Genomic DNA, 25,456 nt, shown 5'->3' with positions numbered 1-25,456 from the left:
GGGACATATCCATTGTCATCTGTGAAAAAGATAATCCATTACAGTAAACCAACTCTCATAATGGCAACCGTAAATCTTACAATGGTAAAACTTACAAAGGGTAAAACTTAATGCCCCTTCTGCTACAGCGCGGGCATAAAAATCTTAATAGAAGGAATACTAAATCAGGATGAAGATTGTATATATTGTCATTCTAAGCATCTATTCATCATACTATACTGTATCAGATTTGCTCATTTTTGAGGTCGGTACAGTGACCTGTTATCTCAATATCTATATGTTTCATAAAATGTCAGCACTGCAATGTTTGCTGTTTTTTTCCTTTTTGATTTTGAAGTTACAATAAACAGATTTCTTTGTGACTAAAGGCAGCTTTCATTATTTATCAACCAGAATTAGCCTCTGTGAGTCTCGTACTTTTAAATTTTTTTTTAGTTCATTTATATGTTTTGGAGATTAGTATGAGGTCGATTTTCACTGAACTAGTACACATGATTATTGAGGGGAAAGCTGAGAACCACCTGTGGGTGTGTGATTTTCTTGATATGTTGAAGTCCCATTGGTGGCTTTCAGCTGTTTTCTGCTCTATGGTTGGGTTGTTGTCTCTTTGACACATTCTCCATTTCTTTTCTCAATCTTATTCTGTACCTTGCTTATGCTGTGTTTTCTTTTCTTTTGTTAGGTTTCCTGGTGAACCTTTAACTTAGTCTTCCACATGATGTAATATTCAATAAAACAATAAAAAAGTAACAGATCAACAATTATATTTCAATGATAACTTATTACTAACAGTTACAAAATAAAAAAGGTTTTTACACATGGATTTGTACTTAGTTTTTGTTTCTAGGTACGTAATTCTCTTGTCCTAAATTTTGACATTTTATGTTTGAAGACATATAAAATAGATGTGTATCTTCTCTGGCCAATTTCTAAAAAAAGTTAGTATATATCTGCTGCTTTTGTACCAATAAAAACATATTGGTGCAAAAAAATACAACTTGAGGGCAGTAAACCTGATGTTACAGGTTTACATCTGGCAGGTATAAATTGACAAAATATTTGTTTTTTTCAAAATAATAATGGTCCACAAGCTGAAGAAAATTAACATCTGTTATTCTTGATACCTTTTCTTATCAATTTGATACCTGCATGAATGCTGGTGTATGTAATAATGCTAAAAGATATATTAGTGAAACAAAGAGCATTTCACAACTCCAATCTGTTAAAAAAAAACATTGTGTAAAAGTTCTGTAACAGTGAAATAATTGTGTAAAATAAAAGAACAGTGAAATAATTGTGTAAAATAAAAGAACAGTGAAATAATTTAAAACATTTTCATAATATAAAAAGCTAAATTTGTTTCTATTAAGCCAGAGCTACTCCAGCCAAGATTTATTTCTATTTGCTTAAAATCCTGCAAAAAAATATGTCAAATAAAATGACATACTTTTTTTATATACATGTGTACATTAACAAATAAAGCTCTAAATACAGAGATATTTTGGATCTGCCTTTCTAAATCAGCAGATGATAAGACTAATTCACGTTTTTAATACAACAGCTATACTGCAATAATACTTTATGAATACATCTTCCTAAACAAATGTAATCAGAAAACTTTACATTTAACTTTTGTAGTACATAGAGCATGGCTGAGAGAAGGGGGCATCATAAAGATGCTTAAAAACTGATGTAATATTGGACATAGCTATTAATGCTTTTCTGTAAGTACTAGTTCTGAAATGTGTCTTATCAGATAAGTTCACATAATGTGTAGAAGATAGTGTTTGGGTAAAAATGGACCACCAAACCTTACTTCTTGAGGATATAAAAAATGTAACCTAAAGTCGATACAAAATGATTAATTAAACCATTTCTTATTTTGTAGAAATATGTTCTTCAAATATAAGGGCCTGGTGTATAAAGTAACACATAAGAGATTTCCAGGAACAAACTTTAGACAGAGTTGGACCCTTCAACCAAATTAAATACACACTTCAAGCCTCAGATTTTCAGGAATTTAAATTAACCCATAAATTGACTTATCATACTTTACTACATTGTTTTGTACCAATATTCAAAATGTTAGACTCATTGATTAACTCAAAAATCTCCAGATGAAGACTAACTAATAAGTTATTGAATGACAAACACCAGGTGATAGTGAAAGAGCTACTATGACTAAAAACCCTTTCCCAAAAATAAATAACAAGGAGGTGATATGTGCACAATGCATTTGATTATTGCTGATAAAATAATATAACAAAAAACATGTACTTAACATTCAATTAAAGATGTAAAGATTGTAGATGTAACATGTAAGCAACAGCAATCAGATGGATAATATCTATAAATAATGAATTTTGTGTAACTGCACAGTGTTTAATTTACTGCCATGTTTTTATAGTGTAAACTATAACATGCTATAAATCATTCTCAAGAATGATGATCAGTTCCTGATCACACCGTAAGCAATGCCTTTGTAATTCAACACATCAAACTGAAATTTCATATTTTCATTTTTTCAATGAAGTTTTCAAGTTTTTCAAATAATATTATGAAATCTATCTAAAACTCATGCAGTGAAATCTTTTTCTTTCTGTACTTCTTTACAAAAAGATTTTTTTCAAAAGAATTTATCAAGAACAACATGCTTTAAAAATATGTTTACCCTTCAAAATTAAAATTTATTCAGAAGCCATATATTTATGGATTTGATTTTGATTAATACATATTCCTTTAAAATATCCCTGACATGCATCTTTAAACAGATAACCATTTTATGTTGGGTTTTTTAACAAGAGAAAATTAAAGAAATACTTAGCACTACACATCTGATAGACTGCCATTATTTATTTTGATGTTAATCAAACTTATTGCTTGATGATAAAATACAATTAGAATTGATCTTTTAACCAATTAAGTAGTAACATAGTATACATAAAATTCAGTGGGAGTCAACCAGCAAATGTTTTAAAAATCTATTAAAAAAATATTAATACACAATCCCTGTCATATTCATAAATCCATTCTGCAGGCATTCTGACGGGTGAATTTTAACTAGTGCAAAAAATATATTCCTCAACAAAACTCCAAATAAATATTTTAAATATGACATAATTATAGAAGGCAGTCATCCAAATGAAGTTCTTCCACTAAACAAATATTTTGGTTATAAATTCTCAATAAAATATTTTTTCAGATTTTTTATCAAAGCTTCCTCTTTAAAAACTTCTTCTTTCCGAGGAATATTGCATACCTGAATGATACTAATGATCACTGACTTTTTATTATAATGCCAGACTGTCAGACAAATTGGTCAATAATGCTGCAGGTCAGACAATTTTTCCAATTTAGATCATATATTTGACATCATATTTTGTGCCAAAATGACCACAAAACATCATTTAGCATTTACTAAATACTGACTACAAAAAATTGAATTAAACAAGTTTTCAGGTTAACTGGTAATGTTTTCCCCTTAACACATATATTAATGGTCTGATTGTTTTTTTGGTCAGTAAGATGAAGCATTGCCATTTTGCTTACCAAATCTTTAGACAGTCCTTTCATGAAATTAGTCTGAAATGATCACTTTCAAAACCCAAATTACTGATCTTCTATAAAGAGTTATAATTCAACATAAATCCTTTCAATGTTAATTTCAATGTTGCACTTTCAATTTAAATTAAAAATAAAAAAAATGTATTCTCAATTACATGAACATTTCTGGTGAGCATTTTAGACAATTACAACAAATTTACACATGACAAACATATATATTCATACTAACATGGCATGGGCATACACAAATAGGTTCAATTACAACTCAAACAATTATACAAGGCATAGGTTTCTATTTGTAGTAGATTTTTTGGCAATGATTATTGTTAAGGTTTTAATTAATACATTTGTTAAAATTCCTATCATTGATGGAAAAATAACAAGCATCCTTGCGATGTTGTTTACTAATAAATAAGCTTTTCTGTATAAGTAATACATTAATATGTTGTGTTTGAGACTCTTTTAAAAGCCATTTTAGTTCTCTACATAAAACAACTTGTTTTACGGAAATAGATTTCTTGGTGAACTGGAGCAAATCTTTTTGATAAATTTTGTTTCTTTGCTGATCGTTATTACCATTGTGTTATTTTGGCAAAATTGACAAAAACAAGAATGGGTCCCCAGTACACGGATGCCCCATCCGCATTATCATTTTCTATGTTCAGTGGACCATGAAAATGGAGTAACTACTCTAATTTGGTATTAAATTTAGAAGGATCATATCATAGAGAACATGTGTACTTAGTTTCAAGTTGATCGACCAAAAACTTTAACCAGAAGCGGGACAGATGGTAGAACGAACGGACCGACGGCCGAACGGACGCATAGACCAGAAAACATAATGCCCATAAATGGGGCATAAAAATCATATTTACATGTATGGCATACACAATATTGGTTCAATGGAACACAGTATACACTAACATGGAAATTAAACCATGTAAACAGCATCATGCCATTGGTTGAATATCTTTGGATTAAGATGTATTCAACCAATCACAATGGTTTTAAATTATGCATTTCAAATTATTTCTCAGGCTGATTTATTTTCTAAAATATGAAATTGACAGATACCTTAAAAATATAGATTTGAAGATAATGGCATATAATTTGGACATTTTCTGAATGTTGGGACTCAAAACAGTCATTTTTTTTTCTCACTATGGCAAGTTAAAGCACTAAAAGAACTATATACATATCATTTTATCGAGTAGGTTTTTGGTTGATGTAAACACAGTACCTTATAAATATTCATAATCTTTACTTTCATTCAAACATTAAATTTCAGAAAAAAACATCTGAATTTCAAAATAATTTCATGTAGATTTTTATTGAACAAGTTGAATCAGCAATCCTGCTTGCCCCATTCATAAAAACAAATATACAGTATATTCATTTATCAATAAAAGAGGATTATTTTAACACAACAAAAAATAATACATGTACTTAAATTTATGATGTAAATTTACTAAAAACAGGATAAAAATTTACACTGAAATGTTTCATAATGATATCTTTTAATAAATTCCTTCATTTTATGAATATTTATTGACTACTGTCTGTATGCAAAGTCAGTCTATTTTTAAACATTAAAATTTGAATCTAAAATAGGCCTTAAATAAATTAAGACAAATTGTAAAAGATTCAATCTTCATTCAAAAGTCATCCATTCTTATAAAAATCAAACATTCAAATGGAAATGCTGAAGTTTTTGGAATGTTATACTGATTAAAGCCATGTAAAAAAACTTTTTTTTTCCAAGCAATTTTTAACTTACACTCCCCCCCCCAAAAAAAAATCAAAATATACAAATGTCCAGATGTGGTCCTTTAATTTTCAAAATGGGATACTGTTGATTCTATATTATTTATGGGGTATACATGCCAATTTTCATGGATTTCTTGTAAATAGATAAACTGCAAATATTAAGGCCATAGTTGTTTTTTTATTTGTTTTGCGTCCGCGTGCGGGAAGGTTTTCGGCCAATTTGTGTCAAAAACAAACAAACTTTTTTTTGTTCGTCAGTAGAAAATCTGTATTTTCCGGGTTTTTCCAGCCGTGTTTTTGTGTATTCTTATACTCAAATCTATTTTGCGCTTTAAATAACAAGTACGCTCCTTCATCAAAGCGTTTAAGCGATCTTGACTTCGATACATGTGACAGCAGAAATGGCCAGTATAAATGTGCCGGCGAGCGAGATCGTTTGTGTTTCACTTTTCAAAGATAAAAGGATCGTTCTGGCTCCATATGCCTTTCCGCTTGCCGGCACAGAAACTTTTTCTCAGATCCTAGAGAGCCTTTACGTAGCCAGCATAAGAGACACGTTAAATACAAGATTCAATGAACCTATCACCATAGGGGATAAAACTCTGATAAAATGTTATGTTTCATCTAGCTCTAACGGGGAAAAAATTGAAATGAATACATCTCTCAAGGCTATAGATGCTGTTAAAATGTTTGGTGCATATGTAAGCAATTTCACTGTAATGGTTCTTCCTTGGTACAGGTCTTACAGTAGGCGTTCCTTACTTGCTTGAAGCAAGAGTTACCTCCCATTTGCACAGTTATCTTATTTTATAATTGAAATAAATTTTTATACTTTTTTAAATGAAAAATAGTAGTTTTTGCAAATATTTTTAATAAATTTCTTTAAATGATATCTACTGTCTGATAAGATAGGATAAATTAGTATGTACATTTTTAATTCCACAAGATATTAAGATATAAAACATAATTTCATTAGTTTATTTTCTGAAAAAAAAGTATGCAGAACAAAATATTAATATATTGCCAAAAAGTTTACATAAAGTATTCCAATTATAGGAAGATAACTCTGCAAATGGGAGATAATTCATGCTTAAAGCATTATTGATTTGATACAGGAAATTATTGATTATACATAGGTTTTAATACAACATGACACATCTCAGATCAAAACATGTCTCTTCTCAAAGGCTTCAGTATAAATGGGAAATGTTTGAAATACCAAGGCCATTTCTCAGAATATAGTCATATCAAGTTTGTACATTGCTAAATTTCCTGTTTGTCATGTTTGCTCTTTCACTTAGATATGACAGTATTGATCTAAAGTCACTGTTAATCAGTCCAGAACTTAAGCAGACTCTTGTGTTATTTTCTTTGTGTGTGTTTTTTTTCCTTGCTGTCTGGTAGGTTTTCTCAGAATCAGTTGACGCAAAACAAAGAAAAAAACAGACACGGCCTAATGTCCAAAGAAGTACAAACTTTCAATAAGATTGTTAGCTAACATTGGAAAACCATAAAATTTCAAACACCTGCAAAATTAATTTTTTTAATCCATGAAAAACTGTTCCTCATGAAAAATAATGGAATCCACAGTCAAACATAATTTCTTCTTAGAGGTACCATTAAAATCAATAAATATATTGCACTTAATCCTGGAGTGACAGTGGATTCATTATTTTTCCAGAGGGAATACTTTTTTAGAATTTTTGGGGTAAAAGGTGAACTTCAAAATTATGTGTTTAACAGAGGACAAATTTACTATAGGGTTTGTACATAAAATTTAAAAAAACCAAATCATCTTCCATAAAATCAATTTTTTTTCCTTAAGGAAGCTGGCTTGTCATGTTTTGGATTTTTTGTCCGATTTTCGGAATTCTCTGGTTTTATCCGTTTGAATCCCTTGAAAAAATTTGCCTGGTGAATTTTTTTTTCTATTTGAACATAAGGTTAAGGATTAGAGCAGCCATTACATGGATTCATTTTCCTCCTTCTTACAAAATGATAATACAACACACCTATAATAGCAATACACAAGCCATAAAACATTACACACATGTTCATATCACCTCTACTTAAACCCGATGGATATTTCAGTTTCTCCTCCACCTGATATTTACTATTTGCTAATTTTTTAGAGACAGGTAAATGATTGCCAGACATCTTAATTTTGTCTTCCAGCTTCTGTCTTTTCATTTGTCGTATATCTTTGATTTTTTCTAAGTCTTTACTTCTCTGCATCCTTTCCCACCAATCTAAATCAACTCGAGATTTTTTTACATCACTCTCGGTGTTGAAAACGGAAGAATTTTTCACAATGTTTTCTTTATCGTACATTTTAACTATAAATTTTAAAACTTCATTTTTATCCCACTCTCGATTACTGTCATCTTTTTCAATCCCTTTTCTGCACTTGGGACAAACTCTTTCCGATGGAAACATAATCTTTGGATGTAACGGATCCTCTGATTGGTCACCATGGAGTCTTTTATTGGCTTTGTTATGAGCGTTCCACAGCCACAAGACTTGGTCGGAAGCTGAGGAAATCTGTCTTTTATCTGCCATTTTAAGAAAATTGTTGACACATTCTTTGCAGCCAAAGAAATATTTCATATAATCTGTAATTGCATTGATAACTTCTGCATAGAGAAATTTTGGACCTAAAAATTAAAATATAGCAGTTCATTATAATAAAAATAAAAGTTTGATAATGCTTATTTAAATGATTTGTGAAGGTTTTAAAAAGATAATGTATAGTTTTATTGTACATTGTTATAGGTTAACAATAAATAGATGTTAATTCTGTACAGTGTTAATAAAAAGTCAGAGGCCCCTGCAAGAATAGTTGTATAAATTCTTAAATTAATGGTTCACTTTGGGTTCTCAAATTAACTGACCTTCTTAGTGGAAGAGTAGGGCGAACATAATTGATATATATCATACAGGATTAAAATCAGAAGTATTGAAGATATTATCTTTCAATTACAATATATTATTGCTGTTTGAATACAGAGAAATGATCTTAAATATCTAGAATAGAGAAAATCCTCCCACCTCCCCAGACCCGAGACACTCTTAAGGTTGATGATGTGTTAAGTATAAAACCATGCATTATATAAGAGTTATGGATAATAAATAGCCAGTTTCCCCCTAAATCATTATATTTGGAGGTAAAAAAGTTTACCTACAACAGACAGACATTTTGAAAAGCTTAATTTTCGAAAAGAGGAAAATTTCTTCTGCATAATGTTAACTTCATACAGCTTATAAGAGAGCATCATGTTTGTAATTTCAACCATGTACCAAATCTAAATACAATTAAACTTATTTTAATTAGTGAAAAGAATTCAAATTTTATAACACAACTAACTTACTGTTTTTCCCAATGATGTAAGCATTGGCTGTCAGTGTATGAAACAATGTCCACATCGAACATGGGTAACCTCTGTATCTTGGTTCACTCCCTTTACAGCCAATCCAGCTGATCTTTTCTGGTAAATATGTATCTACAGACTACAAAATAAACAATCAGTAATTATCTCCCCTATGACTACAAATAAATAAAACAGTCAGTAGTTATCTCCCCTTACAGACTACAGGCCCGAGACCACAATTAATTCCTCTATCATTTCTTTATAACGTTTTGTCGCATTAAAAAGTTTTGCCTATTCTTTTTGTCTAATTTTTTGTGTGTGTAATGTACAGTACAAGTCCAAAAATTTATGCAATTTTCAGAAAAATTGCATCTTTACATCATACAAATTTGGCCAATACACATCCATACCCCTATAGGCAAGTCAAGAGATGTTCCGAAAAGTGTAAATATGACCTTTTTGCACCTGGCCTAATCACTCTTTCCTTATTAAAATCAGTTAAAATAAAACATCCAAAAGTTTATTTCAGCTCTCTTCTATCATTTCCACCCATGAAAAGCTAAGAAATGAATGAGAAAGGGAAAGAAAAAAATAAAGAAAAAATACACTATAATTAAAGGGAACTATATTCGTGAACAACGAAAAGCGGGGTCATTAATTGTGGTCTTGGGCCTACAAATTAATAAACAATCAGTAATAATCTCCCCTTACAGACTACAAATAAACAAAATGATCAGTAGTTTTCTCCCCTTACATCCAATCTTGCTGATTTTTCCTGGTAAATAGGTATCTACAGAGTACAAATAAATGAACAATCAGTAATTATCTCCTCTTACAGACTACAAATAAATAAAACAGTCAGTAGTTTTCTCCCCTTACAGCCTACACCACTGTTTTAGTTTGGTAAATATGTATCAAGAAATTGCATGAATATCGGGCAAAGTAAATCCCCTTCTTTTTTAAACTTGACTAAACATTCCATGTTTTCAGTAGGGATAACAAAAATTTGAAGTGTTGTCTCACAGAAGAGAACTATACAGTATAATCAGCATTATAAAGTTTCAATCCAATTTACAAGTTTTGAATTAAACACTTTTCAGCAGTGATCATATAGCAATGAATAAAATCAAACTTCTATTTACCTGTAAACTGTCTATATAATACACCCAGACTTCTCCTGTAAGTCCTGACGATACAGTATCAATCCATGTCTTTATTCTCAGTAAAAATTTCTTTAGATAATCTTCACCTGGGAAATACTATAAAAATACAACATATACAGTTTACTTACTGATACAGAAAAGTAAATAGATTACAAGTTAATTTGAAAGAAATTTAAATTCAAAGTAAATGAGGAATGTTTCCATGAGACTTAGATGCCCCCCTCTTGTAATATGTATGTTGTCAATAGATATTGGGTGTTTGAGTACTCTTACTGTTCAATAACAAACAGTTATGTTAATATCGATCTGTGATTGGTGGTAATAAGCATTGCCTATAAGTTTCATATCATTGGTTTATGCAAAGTTAAGTTACAATGTGGAAACGGAAAATTCACCATTTTTTCATTTATAAAGAGACATCACTCAAGAACCGAAAAAAAGTAATGTCACTCAAATTTATATTGATTTGTGTTTGGTAGTAATAAGCATTATGTATTAGTTTCAGTTCATTTGGCTGTGGCAATGTAAAGTTAGAGTGTAGAGACAACAAATTTCCTGAATTTTCAATTCATAAAGGGACATAACTCGTAATAAAAGTGACACCACCCAAATTACAATTTATTTGTGTTTGTTGACATTTCGTTCAGGTAAACTAAAGTTAGAGAACAGAAACCAATTTTAGGACATACAGCAACTTTAATGTCTGTGCTACTTGGCAGGGGCTTAAAAAGTTGTATACTGCAAAAGAACTACTTGTTTAGATATAGTTGGTATTTTATAATATCTTTTCCATTTATCTAACAAACTCAGATAATTTCTATACAATTAAGAATACCTTTGTAAGAACTCTAATGAAATCTTTAAGGGCCTGTAAAGCTTTTCCGTCAATAGATTTCTGTATAGCTATTTCTTGTCTGAAGCTGTAGGATAAAGCTGACTCTAAATCTGACATGTATACAACTGTCCTAAAATATAAATCACATATTTCTTCAACATTTTTTTATCTTAAAATTCACAACTGTTGAAAAAGGCAATTTGTGTCATACACAAATAAAGATGTCCGTAAAAATGATATAATTTTAAGTTCTTGATATTGTTTATTATTGCAGTATTCTATTTGAAAATTTACTGTAGAAAAGAAAAAGATATTGAGGTATATTTTACTATCACATTGATTTTTGATAATATATACCCGGTCTTTAAGATGTTGTCTCATTGACTTCCACCTAACAAGTCTTTTATTACAAAAACAAATTGTGCTTGCTGTTATATATGTGTGATGTAATCTAAAATAATCATTTCTAATTTTAATTGTGAGTGCTGTTAAAGAAACTTTAAATAATGTAATCTGAAATGGTCATTTCCTTTTTCAACACTGTCAAATGCCAGGATAAAGAGAATAATTGGAATTTGTCATTCCAGCTTATTTTCCAATCCAAATGGAGCTGGGGGATAAAACCCACACAAAGTGGCAATCAATAGTTAACAACTATTGTAAAATCATAAATTTTTGCAAGGTGGGAAAGTTTTCACAAAATTAAAGCTCACATTTCAAATTGCATTATCAATTACTTGTATGCATACAGCTGAAACTGCAATAATAAATCTTTTATTTTTGACTCCATTGTTCAAAAATCACAATCATAAATGTAGGCAAAATTAGAATAACCAGTATTGTGGAATGGTATTCATAAGTGAAAAAAGTCTTACCCATTAGTGATAGCCTTTGTGTGCATCTTATTCTTAACAGTTTGTTCTGCCATCTTAGGACTTTCTAGTTTCTCTTCATTATTATCCTGATCAGCACCTATAAGCTTTTTAATAATAGCTACAATGGTGTCACGGTCATCAACTCCTCTGTTAAAATAGAAAAATATCTTTATATCAAAACTGTAGATTCTCATTTATGTATCAGATCTTGCAACTGCCTCACATTATGGAGAATTACAAATTACAATGTTTAGTCTTAGCCTGGTCTATATCTACATATATGTACATACATGCTTTGATTGATCAGTTCTAGAACAGATATCCATGAATGCAAATTTTAAATAAATCAATCAATTTGAAAAGTTGTTTTGAAATTAACTTTAAGGTTTTCATTACCTTTCTTTTTATTTTAAAATTAGCTGTTAACAACTTAAAGATTAAAGTTAGCTGTATTTTCTAATGTTTACTTAAAATATTCAATGAATGAATGAATGAATGATTTTATTCTCATAAACTAGTACATAGCTACAGAGAAAAATAACAGTTCATATATAATACATATTTTGTTTCGCATTTGTGAAACTAAATAACAATATAATAGTATTACAGTTCCTTTTACCAGGAGGACAGACTTTCAACGATATGGCACTTCCCTATATAGTTTGGCATACCTGTCAACCTGTGACGATGAAAATGCAGGTCATGACCTGCATTGAAGAATCAAATCTCAGGTCATAACGCGTACGAACTTTTTCGAGCTGAATTTCAGTATTTATGGTACATTTTCTTATAATGTATATCAAAGATACCAAAACATCAATGCATGTTCACTTGGTTAAGTCATTTTAAATCTTATTTATTATTATTTCATTACACTTTTAAAGATTTTTATAAACTTGTATATCACAATCTTATGTCCTTGACTTTTTGTCATCATCTAAAATTAATTTTTCAAATGTAATTTTAAAATGAGACTACTAGCCTTTAAACATACCATGTAGAGGTATTACATGGATGAACATTCATCTCTTGATTGACAAGGAAATTAGACTATGATAAAATATAGTAATACAGTTAAAGGAAGTATAAATGTAAACAATAATTTTCAACTTTTTTTAAAAAATTGTATAAAGGTATAAAAATAATGAAAAGTTATTATTCAATATGTATTTGAATTTTATATTATTATGATTTAATCTTTTTCACCCATAAAACGTAAATATAAGGAATAATTTTTAATGGTGACAAATAAGGGGAAGTAACTCTTAGTTGAAATATCTTTGTAAAACAACAGGGCAATTTATTTACGACCTAAAGCTAAGGTAATTGGCAACAGTGTGTTTGACACCAAAGCTGTCAAGTGAAGCAATGCACTTAATGGGTCACTTAATTTGACAGTTTACATAGCTAGATGAACTGCATGTTCATGGAAGAATTACGAATTTGCCGGTATTTCAAAGGAATATTACTTATGAAAATCAATCTGAAGGCTAAGAAATACGGGTGAAATCGAGTCATTTTCGGAATTTCCGGGTTATTTCAATGACCCGGCGGGTGATCCGGGTGATCCCTCAGAATTGTGAAAATCTCGGGTCACACCCGCAGAATCCGGGTCAGTTGACAGGTATGGTTTGGTGGATTCAAGCTTTTGTTCTTTTTGGAAACAAAGATAATTGTGCATGTTTTTTTTCCTTCAATCTAAGTTTATTTTAGAAAACTTAAGCACAGTATAAATCAACAAATTATATGCATTTTGTTTTGGTATTGAAATTAACAGTACTCATTATGCTCATTAACCATTAAATCTTTTAAATAAAGGGCTGCGCTTTCGCGCATGATACGCCCGTTGCTGTTTTAACTTGTCTTTTATGCTTTAAATGAATTTATATGATCAACTAGAAATATATATACAAATCAAAAGGGATGTTACATTAATATATTCACCAAAGTTTCATAAAATCCCCCTTTTTTAAGTATAAAAATTCATTATTTAAGAAAATGTAAAATCTAAAATTAATAAAAATGGAAAAGGGAGCTTATGTCAATAGATATAAACAATTTTTCAAAGTTGCATAAAATTTTGTGAAAGTGTTAGTTATTGTCCCAAAATTGGAAAATCCCCCCTTTTTTAAGCATAAAAATTCATAACACAGAAATGTAAAATCTGAATTTATAAAAATTGAAAGGGAGCTTACATCAATAGATATAAACAATTCACCAAAGTTTCATGGACATTGGTGAAAACCTTTTTGAGTTATTGTCCGAAGTGTTGAAAATCCCCCCTTTTTATGAATAAAGCTCCATAAATCCAAAACTTAAAATCTAAAGGAGTAGGTCCGGTAAGGACTGATTTTGGCCTCAAATTTCAGGTTTATCTGACGAAAGATGTTGACCACTTTTTAATCACTTAAGTGTCTATTTAATTTAATTCAATTAATTAATGTGAAAGATTTTAACTAATTTAGTCATTAAAATCGCTCCCATTCAAGCTCAAATATGAAAAATCTACCAAATATGGTGAAAAATGTCACTTTTAAGATGGTTTTTGTCAAAAATGAAAGTGGCCACATCCGTGTTCATCCTCAACCTTTATATATGTTATGTATTATCATCAAATACAACTTACATTTAAATATTTTGGATGAACACGAATGCGGCCACTTTCGTTTTACACGGAAACCGTCTAAAATTTAACCAAAATGCTAGAATTGTGAAGATTTCAGTAATTTAGCATGACTAAATGGTGCTATTACTCGATATATGTACATAGTATTGTCAAACAGCCCATATTTATGTAGCAGAAGCATTCTTCTGTCCAATAAATAACTAAAAGTATACATTTTAACAATTTTGTAAAACTGCTATATTTTGGGGCCAAAAAGGGGTCTTACTGGACCTACTTCTTTATAAAAATTGAAAGGGAGCTTACATCAATAGATATAAACAATTCACTAAAGTTTCATGGACATTGGTGAAAGCCTTTTTGAGTTATTGTCCGAAGTGTTGAAAATCCCCCTTTTTTTTATAAATAAAGCCCCATAAATCCAAAACTTAAAATCTGAAATTTATAAAAATTGAAAGGGAGCTTACATCAATAGATATAAACAAGTCACCAAAGTTTCATGGACATTGGTGAAAGCTTTTTTGAGTTATTGTCCGAAGTGTTGAATATCCCCCCTTTTTTATGAATGAAGCCCCATAAATCCAAAACTTAAAATCTGAAATTAAAAAAAAACGAAAGGGAGCTTACGTCAATAGATTTAAACAATTCACTTAAGTTTCATGGAAATTGGTGAAAGTGTTTTTGAGTTATTGTCCAAAGTGTGGACGTGTGGACGGACGGACAGACGGACAACGGTATACCTTATACGTCCCGTCTAAAAGACGGGCGTATAAAAATTGGTGAATTAATGACTCTTACATTGTTACTTTTCCCGCACAGTTCCGATGTCACAATTAATTCTAATATGTTATTGTGTCACAGTAAGAGGCAAGTGTTTAATGACATCATTTAAACTGATTGAACTTTGGACTAAAACTGGGTCTATAGTCTATACACATTTTAGTTGAAGAATACTAATAGCATCATAACTGGGCTGTTGGCACTGTTATCATTATTGACTTACTTGGCTATATGTTCAAACCTTCCATCACCATGGAGTAAGAATAAGGAGGGTAAATGTGTCACTCCAAACTTTACTATGTTTTGATTGGTTACCGTCCTTATCAACAAATGTTGGTACTGGCATAAATCTAGTATCACCTGTAAAAAATTGTAATTTAAATAAATTGTATTCCCTTTCTTGGGTGAGCATAAGTCATGTTAGTAAGATTAGTACAGTTATTCTGGGTAAAACTAGTAAACATTGAACAGTCCTGATTAAACAGCAGAAACAGTATGCTTAAATGTGGTTTTTGACTATAAAATCTAACTGGCATGAAGTTGTCCAAATTAAAAGATAACAAATTTAATCCATTTTAAGCAACAACTCCTTTAAAAAATGTGTGCTACAACAAATGATATCATTGTTTTTTAAACATGACTCTTACTTTCTATTAAGAAATATTTCTTTTATTATAAGAAAATAAATAGAGAATGTGTCCATGGTACAGATACACCTGCATATAACTTTATGAAGGGACATAACTAGATGACTATAAAAGTGATGCCACCAAAATTGAAAATTGATCTGTGTTTTATGGTACATGTAATAAGCATTGTGTATAAGATTAAAAAAAAAGATAAAGTTGTATGCTTTGATACCTTAAAGCTTTAGAATTGTTACCTGTCTGCCAATATAAGACTCTTCATGTTCAAACAGTAGAATGACATGTTTATGTATATCTTTGGATTCTTCCCAAATCTGCTCTACAGCACTGAAAAATATTAAATTTATATCATGGGCTATTTCTTTCAAGTTTTCTCAGCCATTTCCATAAATAGAAAATAACAGATTATCCTTATTATAGAGAGATGTAAACTCAGGAGCCATACATGCCCTTAAAATGACATACATGTACTAAAATCTAATGCAACCTCTTTTGGAAAAACAATCAATGCTTTATTTTTAAATCATTTCTTAAACCTTCACATTTATCTGAGACAAACACTGTACAACACCACAACATGAAACAATAATAATATATATACACAAAACGATTATTGTTTACTGACTTGTTCAATTTTTTGTTCATATCATGGATATAAAGAACAAATTACAATAAGTAAGAAAATCATATAAAGCTGTATGCAGCCTTTTTTTTAAATCCTTTTAAAAGTTTTAAGATTACATACACTTAACTTATAAATAATATATGGTGATACAAAAATTGATTGTTATTTGCTTTACATCCAATCCCTAAATTTTAGATGCCTATTTCATTAAACTCATATTGTTTTACTTCTGTCTTATGATTAACGAGGAAAATAGATAACTGTGGTTATCGCTATTTTGTGCATTTTTCCTTTGATCTTTTTTTGTGATAATTTTCATATCATGCTACTCGCTTGAGATGGAAAATTATCGCTAGAAACTAAGCATGCACGTGGCGTTGCTAACGAAATTGACATGAAATTGACAACGTCGTCATAGGTAAAATAGCAATAAAAAGATTATCATTGTTCATCTCAACTCGATTGCCTTTCTCGCTTTCGCGTTTAGATGATCACGGATAATCTATAAATATTGGAATTCCATTGCATTCTACTGCAGTGTATTGGTATGTGTTTATCAATGTTTATTGTACTTGTATGAGGGTTTTAATGTGTTTATCAATGTTTATTGTACTTGTATGAGGGTTTTAAAACAGAGAAGAAAGGTATGGAATAGATTTGTATCTCAGGTAGTATGTTGGGATAAAACAAGGTTTAATGGCAGCAAACATCTTACTTGTTTAATAGTTTCTCTGTAAATCAGCTGAAATTGTGCAGAAAAAAACCCAATAATAAAGTGCACATGTATTCTTGAAACATAGAAAGAATGCAAAGAATATTTATGAACTACTGAAATTTATTTATTCCCATTTAAGTATCATTATTACCACCTACTTCATAGAAGTATCACAAGTGTTATAACTCATGGAGCAGGATTTGCCAACTCTTTAAGATCATGTGATATAATTGCCAGTTTTTAGTGTGGTTGTCTGGTTATTTTTACAAGTGTTATAACTCATGGAGCAAGATTTGCCAACTCTTTAAGATCATGTGATATATTTGCCTGTTTTTAGTGTGGTTGTCTAATTTTCTGGTTATCATTAGTGTATGTTTTTTTTTCATTGTCTTTTGTTTTTTGCCATGCCAGGTTGTTTCTTGAATTACAAATTTTCCATGACCCCTTGGTATCTTATGTCTTTTTTGTAGTTGATTCTCTTACCTGAGAGGCTGTAATGCTGGCCATGACTGAGGTTTACTGTCCCCTACAAACTGACCTATGTAGTTTATAACTCTTCGACCAATGGAATCAGTATCCTGATCATGGATTGCCTCTCCTCTGTAGGCTTCATCAGCATGTGGTGGAAAAAACTAAAACAATACAAATTGGATAGCATCAATATTTTGTCAATGGTTTTGCTTAAGAGAAGTTCTTTTAAATATCTCTGTGTTTCTTTTTCACAAAGAGAATCTAGACATTGCCATTTGTGACTGATGTCAAACTACAACAATGTTAATTGTAATAATGATAAAAAGAATGACAGCAGTTTTAAGGGCTTACACAGAAATCATAGGAAATAAAGCTGTTCCTCGTATATCCGGTACTGTAAATTAAGTTATGTTTGGGTTTATTTATTTTTGCTTTTGTTGAACAATTAAGACTTATAAATGCAAGACTTATCATAGTGTACGTGTACCTGCAGATGCTATCAAAATTTTTTAAATGCAACTTTCTAATTTTAAACACCTGTATATGCTAACACAATCTTAGTAATAATAAAATATTGCAAAATTACTTAATTTACAGTACCTGCATATATTTAACATTTAAAAAAAAAAGGTTGTATGGATTTCAGATTTTTTGTTATCTGTATCTTTTGTTTTTGTTTTGTATTGTTGAGTTGTACTGTTACAAATAAATATTCACTTCCACACATTCCCTCGTTCATCCTTATTGCAATAATAGTAACAACCCATTAATAAATAAGAAAGCCTAAATAATATCAAATTTATTTCAGAATTTATAACTTCCAAGAAAAGGATAAAATCACTGGTCAATTTCAAGAAATACATTCCAAAAAGTTTTAGCATGAAACAAAAGCCTATAACATTTGCAAGTGTTGGTCTATATATTGATATTTGTAGAATCAGAAAGTACACAATGGTATCATTGACATTCTTTGCCAATTCTGTATTGATTTCAATATAAGAGCTGATTTCAAGAACAGAAAATAAGATAAAATTATATAAAATCGTATCAATCTTTTTAAAAATTTATGTTGGCCTATTTCTCTGTCAGAGGTATGAAGTTTTCACAGTAACTGGTGAAAGTTATATACAAAACCCTGGAACAGACCAAAAATCAAGACCTTAAAATGTTCCTACAGAAAAACCTGGAGAAACATTCTAAATATTTCATAAAATTAAAATTGAGCTTTTTTCCATTGATTCAAATGTTTTTTAAACATGTTAAGTCTTATCAAAGCACTCTCTTATAATATAACACTATGTGACGGATGAATAGCAGCACTTGTATACTTTACTGTCTGTCTGTCCTGTCTGACTTATATATTTTGGCAATTGGAAGTCCTATATCATGTATATTGAAATCCTAAAATTTCTAAATTAAAAGCTATCATACTTTTACCAGTCCCAACAACCATGACAAACAGAATAAATTCCTGAAAAAAATTGATCCATCGAATACTACAGCTGAATCACAATGTGTGAAAACAGACTGACAACCGTTAATTTGAAGTTTCTTTGGATCAAGAACGGCAGATTGGATAAATTTCTATCCTGGTTTTTTTTCTATGGTTAATAATAATATGGTTAAAGGCTGTTGATTTTGAAAATGTTTTGTCTCATTCCATAGTTATGCAATATTAACCTTCAGTGTTCAGAATTATTTTTCAACTATGATTTAAACTGTAAATTTGGTAAAAGAATGCACAATTTCAATTTGATAGAAATTTATCCAATCTGGCATCAGAACATACTCAATCAGCTTTTTTTTAATATGTTTTCCACTGTTATTCACAGTATACAATATACTTTTATTTTTGGCCAGAATATTTGATTAGTAATTCATATTTCTAACTTTATGACAAGTACAACAACTGAACACAAAGGACAGATGTTGCAATTTTTTTTTATCACGTACCAAGTTTTAATTGATTTGCATACATTTCCATCAATTAAAATTTGGCACGTCAACAGGTAATAATGACAGGTGATTGATCATTGGATACTCCATGACCCTACACTAGTTCATTAAAAATAAAGATAAAAACTTACACTAGCAACAGTTCATACATGTACAACAGTTCATACATGTACAACAGTCATCCTACATGTATGGTACAAATCTTTCATTATTAGTATTTGATACATCATTGTACATGTTATGTATGTTAAAAAAAAATGTATGCTTTTCAGGTGCCTGACCCAAGACAGGAACCATGTTAGGGATTGTCCTATGTTATCTCTTCATATTTTCTTTTATAACAAGAAATTGGTGTTGATTGCAGATTATTTTTTTTTTAATTTGAAATATTATGTAGATGACTGTCTATTGGACAACATGAATACTTGGAAATTTTGTATGTCATAAGTTCTACAGGACGACATGAACACTTGGTTATCGTGTACATGTATGTCATAAGTCTTACAGGACAACATAAATACATGTACTTACAATTATTGCTGGGTAACCTTGTATGTCATAGTTTCTACATAGTGGTATGTTATTATTCTGTGAGCAATCAACTGCTCCAATTGAAATCACTTTCTGCCATCCTGAAATTAATATAAAGCAATTTTATAGGGTGCATAAAATTCTTGATGGAAGAAAAATTACCAATGTTAAGCTTTTAAAGGTTTAATTTTCATAATATTCAGGCTGTTATCACAACATAATATCCATGATAACTGGTTTGCATTACCATGAAACTGTTAATTAAATAAAGTCTTAAATATCAAACAAGCATTAAATAATTTTCTTCCTATTTCCTGTCAAAATGCAGGAAATTCACATCTTTTTGGTGCGACGTCCATGTCCCCTGTTTAAAGGGACATAGCAACTCTATTTCAAGGTATATATACCCTGCATGTTAGCACCTGTCCTACATTTTGTACATGAAAGTCAGGAACCTGTTGTTCATAATTATATAAGTGTTTCTTGTTTTTTGCTTTTTGTATATAGATACATGTAAGACCCTTGGTTTTCCTGTGTGAATGGTTTAACATGTACACTTGTCATTTTTGGGGCCTGTAATAGCTTCAGGTTGTTCAGTGTGAGCCAAGGTTTTGTGTTGAAAACAGTTATTTGACCTATTAAGGTTTACTTTCACAAATTGTGACATTGATTGAGAGTTGTCTCATTGGCACTCATACCACATCTTCTTTTATCTACATGTCCATGTATATAAGCAATGAGTGCCAATAACAAAATATGTTTACATTGTTACATATGATTGTATATATATGTGAAGTTGTTTGTACTTTATATGAGTTTTGACTATCATTCCCATTAGACATCAAGCAAATGTCAAGGGAAACGTATGAGAAAGTAGTACAACAAAACATGTTGTCCAACAGTTAACCTTATTTCTATAAAAAGATCATGGTTCATGCATAAATAAATAATGATTGACAATATTGTATTCTAATTACTGATCCATTATAATATTGTGAATTCAGAATAAAACATGAATTGACTATTGTGAGGTTTTTATTAATGCATATATAATAAAGATACATGTTATGTGGCTGGGTGATGATCCCAATACTAACATTTTTCTTTTTAGTTTCAGACATACAGTTTTTACTGAAATTGATATAATCAATCTCACATTCTTTTCCATCCTTCAAATATGATCAAATATTGCAATTATTTTGAATTTACAGTATGTATTTAATAATCATTGATAATGAATAAAAGAAAAAATATATCTTTAAAATATTTTTTTCAAATACATATACATCATTTTGAACATGTCATGTACATGTATGTATAAACATGATAAAAAGAATAGTTTGCCGCCCCTTAAAATTATTGTTACACCCATAAAACATATCCAGTTTTGTACATATACATTTGTACATGTTATAATAATTTCGTTTGGTATGCAGTAGTATGAATTTTTAGCCATTCAAAAATGTTAAATATCATGAACATACATGTACATGTATCATGTATGCATATTTGCATAATTATAGTTCTGTACTCTAAATTACAATGTACATGCACAAAGAAAAATGTGTTACTATATTATTTGCATATTAATCATGTTAATCGTTGTTTTAATTAAGCTGACTGCATCTTTTTTCAACAATAAAAATTATGATTATTGATTCATGATTTACATGTTTGTGAAATCCATTGTGCATGTACTTCTGTACTGTCAGTAAATTAAAAGGCAGCCAAACTCTACCAATCCAACATGAATCGTTTTTGTTTTATTTCATCATATATATATACATGTATTTCATTATTTTTAGACACAAAGAAATACATGCATCCTGGACTCACCATTTATAAAGTGATGAGTCCCAGGACTCACTATGAAAAATTCCTGGTGAAAACCCTGTTCAAGGTTTCCAGTGAGAAACTCAAACTGCATCATTAGTATGATTAGAGTCAGAGGTATTTGGAACGAAATAAATAAAGGTGAAAATTGTTTAGACCATTTTTCTTTGCATATTAATTGGCTTACATTGTCATGATGGTATTTGTTAGGTTTTTTTACTTATTGAGGGGTGCCACCCTTTGGCCACAAATCTTTTAACAATCTTTTAACTTATTCATACCAAATTCTTTCCTTCGAAATCAAAATTTTAACGGTCAATGACAGTTGACAGGCCTAGGAGGTCTCTGGTACATGTATTTGTATTGCGGCAACTACATTTTGTAATATATATATTCTCTTCCATTTGCATAGTCATGATAGTAGAATATATATATATATATATATATAGTGGAATACAATGTATTTATCTTTATTGATATTTGGTAACAAATTAATTCTTTTCAGGCAATTTATGTACATGTAGTATATATTGTAACTTAGACTACTATAACATGTACATTTTTGTACATGTGTTATTTTTATTATTAATCCATCAAAGACAAGTATTACAACAATCAGTGAGAATTTATATTACATTTTGTTGTATGCATTGAACAATCAATTCTTCAAAAAATGCCATCAACTTTTAAATACATGTACAAATGTACTTCCATATGTTTTCATAAATTTCAAGAATATATCATATAAATATCTGAATAAGTATATTAAACTTTAATGCCCTTTATATTAATATGTTTGTTTATAGTAGGAAGAACGAACCCAGGGCACATAAACTGTATTTGCAAACATTTAGCTCAGGGTGAACGAACCCAGGACAAAGATATAATTAGGGTAAATGGACCTAATACCTTTTAATTTATCTACTTTGTACTTCTGCTTCTGCCAGATAATGGTCACAATCAACAAACTGATTAAACTGCCATGGTTTGGTGCCCAAACAGAACCACCCCCTTTAAATCATCTTTGTCGTCAAAGCTTTAAAAGCCTCAACTGACAGTGCTAATACAACCCCGGGAGGGAAAGCGTTCCAATCTGGGATGGTTCTTCTGAAGAATGATTTTTTACAATAATCACTGGAGGTCAATAGTACATTTGCAGTTGGAAGCATTTGGCATTCATGTTTCTAGACAGTGGTAATAGAAAATCTTCCTTTAATATGGCCACTTTAATTTGTTGTTTTCTATTTTATAGAGCATAGTGAGTCTTGCTTCTTTCCTTCTACATGTATGTTCTAGAGTTGTCCATTTCAGGTGTTGGGGCATCAATGACAGTGATCATGATATGCTATAACACTGGGGTGGTTATGGTGTTTGTTTGATAACCTGCTCCTCTTCTTCTAACCATCTCAATTCTGTTAATTTGATTTCTGTTTTAAGGTATCATGAATTCCATACTGGACTGGTGTATCCACAATTGGTCGTACTACCATGTGACTAGCGTTTTGTATGCATTCCCCTTTACCATTGTTTATGACTGTGGTTGATTCTATATATTTGGATTTCTTTTTAATAAGGAATCCAATTGTTTTATTTACTTTTTTACAGTCTGCACGGTTAGCCACTAGTCTAGTCCGATGCCCCAGACTAGTAAAATTTCATTAGGACTAGTAAGTTTTTGCAAAAATTTGTTTGGACCAATATGAAAAATGTCAGGATATTGGTCTTCGGACTAGTATACGTTGAAAAAGTTTTTGGTGCAGACTGTTATTACAGATGTACATACATGTAAAAAATGTAGCACGCCTATTTCCATTGATAATCAATGGACACATTTACACTTGTATGCAAATTACGTAAAATCACACAGGTTTGCGTGAACTTTGACATCATAATTCAAAACATTTGAGGTCACATTTATAAAGTGATTGTTGCTTGACCTGAAAAGGTGATTGGAGTAGATCTCAGGTCATTCAGAGGCAAAATATAGCTAAACACCAAGAACGTAAATTTTGTTTATTGCAAGAGACAATTTATAATATACATTTACGCCTCCGGGTGCGGGAATGTCTCGCTACATTGAAGACCTGTTAGTGACCTTCTGCTGTTGTTTTTTCTATGGTCGGGTTGTTGTCTCTTTGACACATTCCCCATTTCCATTTTCAATTTTATTTAAACAATTGAATACACCTTATCGCTATTTGTCCACCATTACTGGATATCACACAGGTACCCGTAAAATTTTTGACATCATAAGACTAAATATCTGATGCCACATTGGAAAAGTGATTATTGTATGACGTCAAAGTTCAAGTGGCCTGGTCAGCTGGGAATAGACTAAAGCGATACGGTGTATTGTAAAAAATCATGTGACGACCACAATAGTTGGATATGATGGGCGAATGAACATTGGGTGGACAAACCCAGAAGCCCAGAAGAAAATTAATCAGGGCAAACAGACACGATACCCAAAATGGGTCCCTTTTTCTTAGTTAACAGGTTAATAATGGAAAAAAATTACGCTCAATATTAACATCAGTAGACAATGGTAATCAAACCTTTTGTATTAGTGGCAAATTCTTTCCACTTAGGAGCAAAATTTATACAATGGCCACACCAGCTGTTGTAAAATTCAATTATCCATGCGTTTTCTGAACCAAGCACTGCCGGGTAGAAAGAGTCGTTTGTTAAAATAACGACATCATCGCTGGATTTATAAAGTCCTTCATCTCCTAAACATATTGTACATTTTAAAGTGAGTAAAATCCAAAGGAAAACAAACATATTGTCGTCATTGCTTTTCAACGTTGTATGAAAAGGTTTGATTGATTGCAAATCATCTGCACGTCAGCTACAATAAATCTTCCGAATTTTCATTTTTTGACAACAAATTTCCGAATGGATTTAAAATATAGATCCAAGTACCGAAAGATAACTCTTAACCATAAACAACAAAGCGTACATACGTACCTGTACAATATCGTCCCACAAAGTTCTAAGGAAGGACAACTAACTCGGTCAATAAAAAAAAAGAATGTAGGACAGAAAGTCACAGGACAAAAAGTCACAGACAAAAAGTCACGGACAAAAAGTCACAGGACAAAAAGTCACAATTCATTTTTTCTGATTATTTTCCTTGAATAAAAACCGCTTATTTCTACAAAAATATTTTTGTATTTTTCTTGAACTATTGTATATAAACCAACTTTGTTCACAAAATTTATCAAAAAAATATTTTGTTTGGCATTTAAATGGCTTCATGGTTCCAAGAAATGTATCTTTTGCCTGATTAAAATGAAATAAATCTTGATTTTTCAAGTATAATGAAACATTTCTTAATATGAATATATGTATTAAAAAGTAAATATTTCAAAATATTTCTCTTATATATTCAAACAATTGTCAACAAATTATTTGTGACTTTTTGTCCTGTGACTTTTTGTCCTATCAAATTTGTGACTTTATGTCCTGTGACTTTTTGTCCTGTGACTTTCTGTCCGTTTACCTAAAAAAAAACGTCCTCTCAAACTTAAATATAATGATAGTTCAATAAGTTGTTGTGCATGTTGTGGTCCTTCACATGTTAGAGTGGATATGCCACTTATGAAGGATTCCAGGGTGTCAGACATACCTTAGGCTATCCTTCATAAGTGGCATATCCATTCAAGGACGTATAACTAACATACGTCCTTGTATCCATTCTAAT

General features: G+C 30.6%; 1 protein-coding gene across 1 annotated transcript; it reads right to left on the bottom strand.

Annotated features, from left to right (window-relative positions):
- Positions 1-747: 747 nt before the first annotated feature.
- On the bottom strand, positions 748-24,683 carry LOC139511522 (sulfhydryl oxidase 1-like). Its single transcript, XM_071298316.1, has 10 exons — positions 24,309-24,683; positions 19,921-20,021; positions 17,446-17,594; positions 15,859-15,949; positions 15,199-15,335; positions 11,573-11,719; positions 10,698-10,827; positions 9,842-9,958; positions 8,700-8,838; positions 748-7,985 (listed from the first exon to the last, which is right to left on the bottom strand). Exons 1-10 carry the CDS (start codon positions 24,532-24,534, stop codon positions 7,276-7,278), a joined length of 1,947 nt encoding a protein of 648 aa, XP_071154417.1. The 5' UTR covers positions 24,535-24,683; the 3' UTR covers positions 748-7,275.
- Between the last annotated feature and the right edge of the window lie 773 nt (positions 24,684-25,456).

Source organism: Mytilus edulis, chromosome 2, assembly GCF_963676685.1.
Source record: "Mytilus edulis chromosome 2, xbMytEdul2.2, whole genome shotgun sequence".
In the NCBI taxonomy this organism is placed as follows: domain Eukaryota; kingdom Metazoa; phylum Mollusca; class Bivalvia; order Mytilida; family Mytilidae; genus Mytilus; species Mytilus edulis.
The sequence above is the reverse complement of the archived record's forward strand: the minus strand, read 5'-3'. Positions and strand labels throughout refer to the sequence as shown.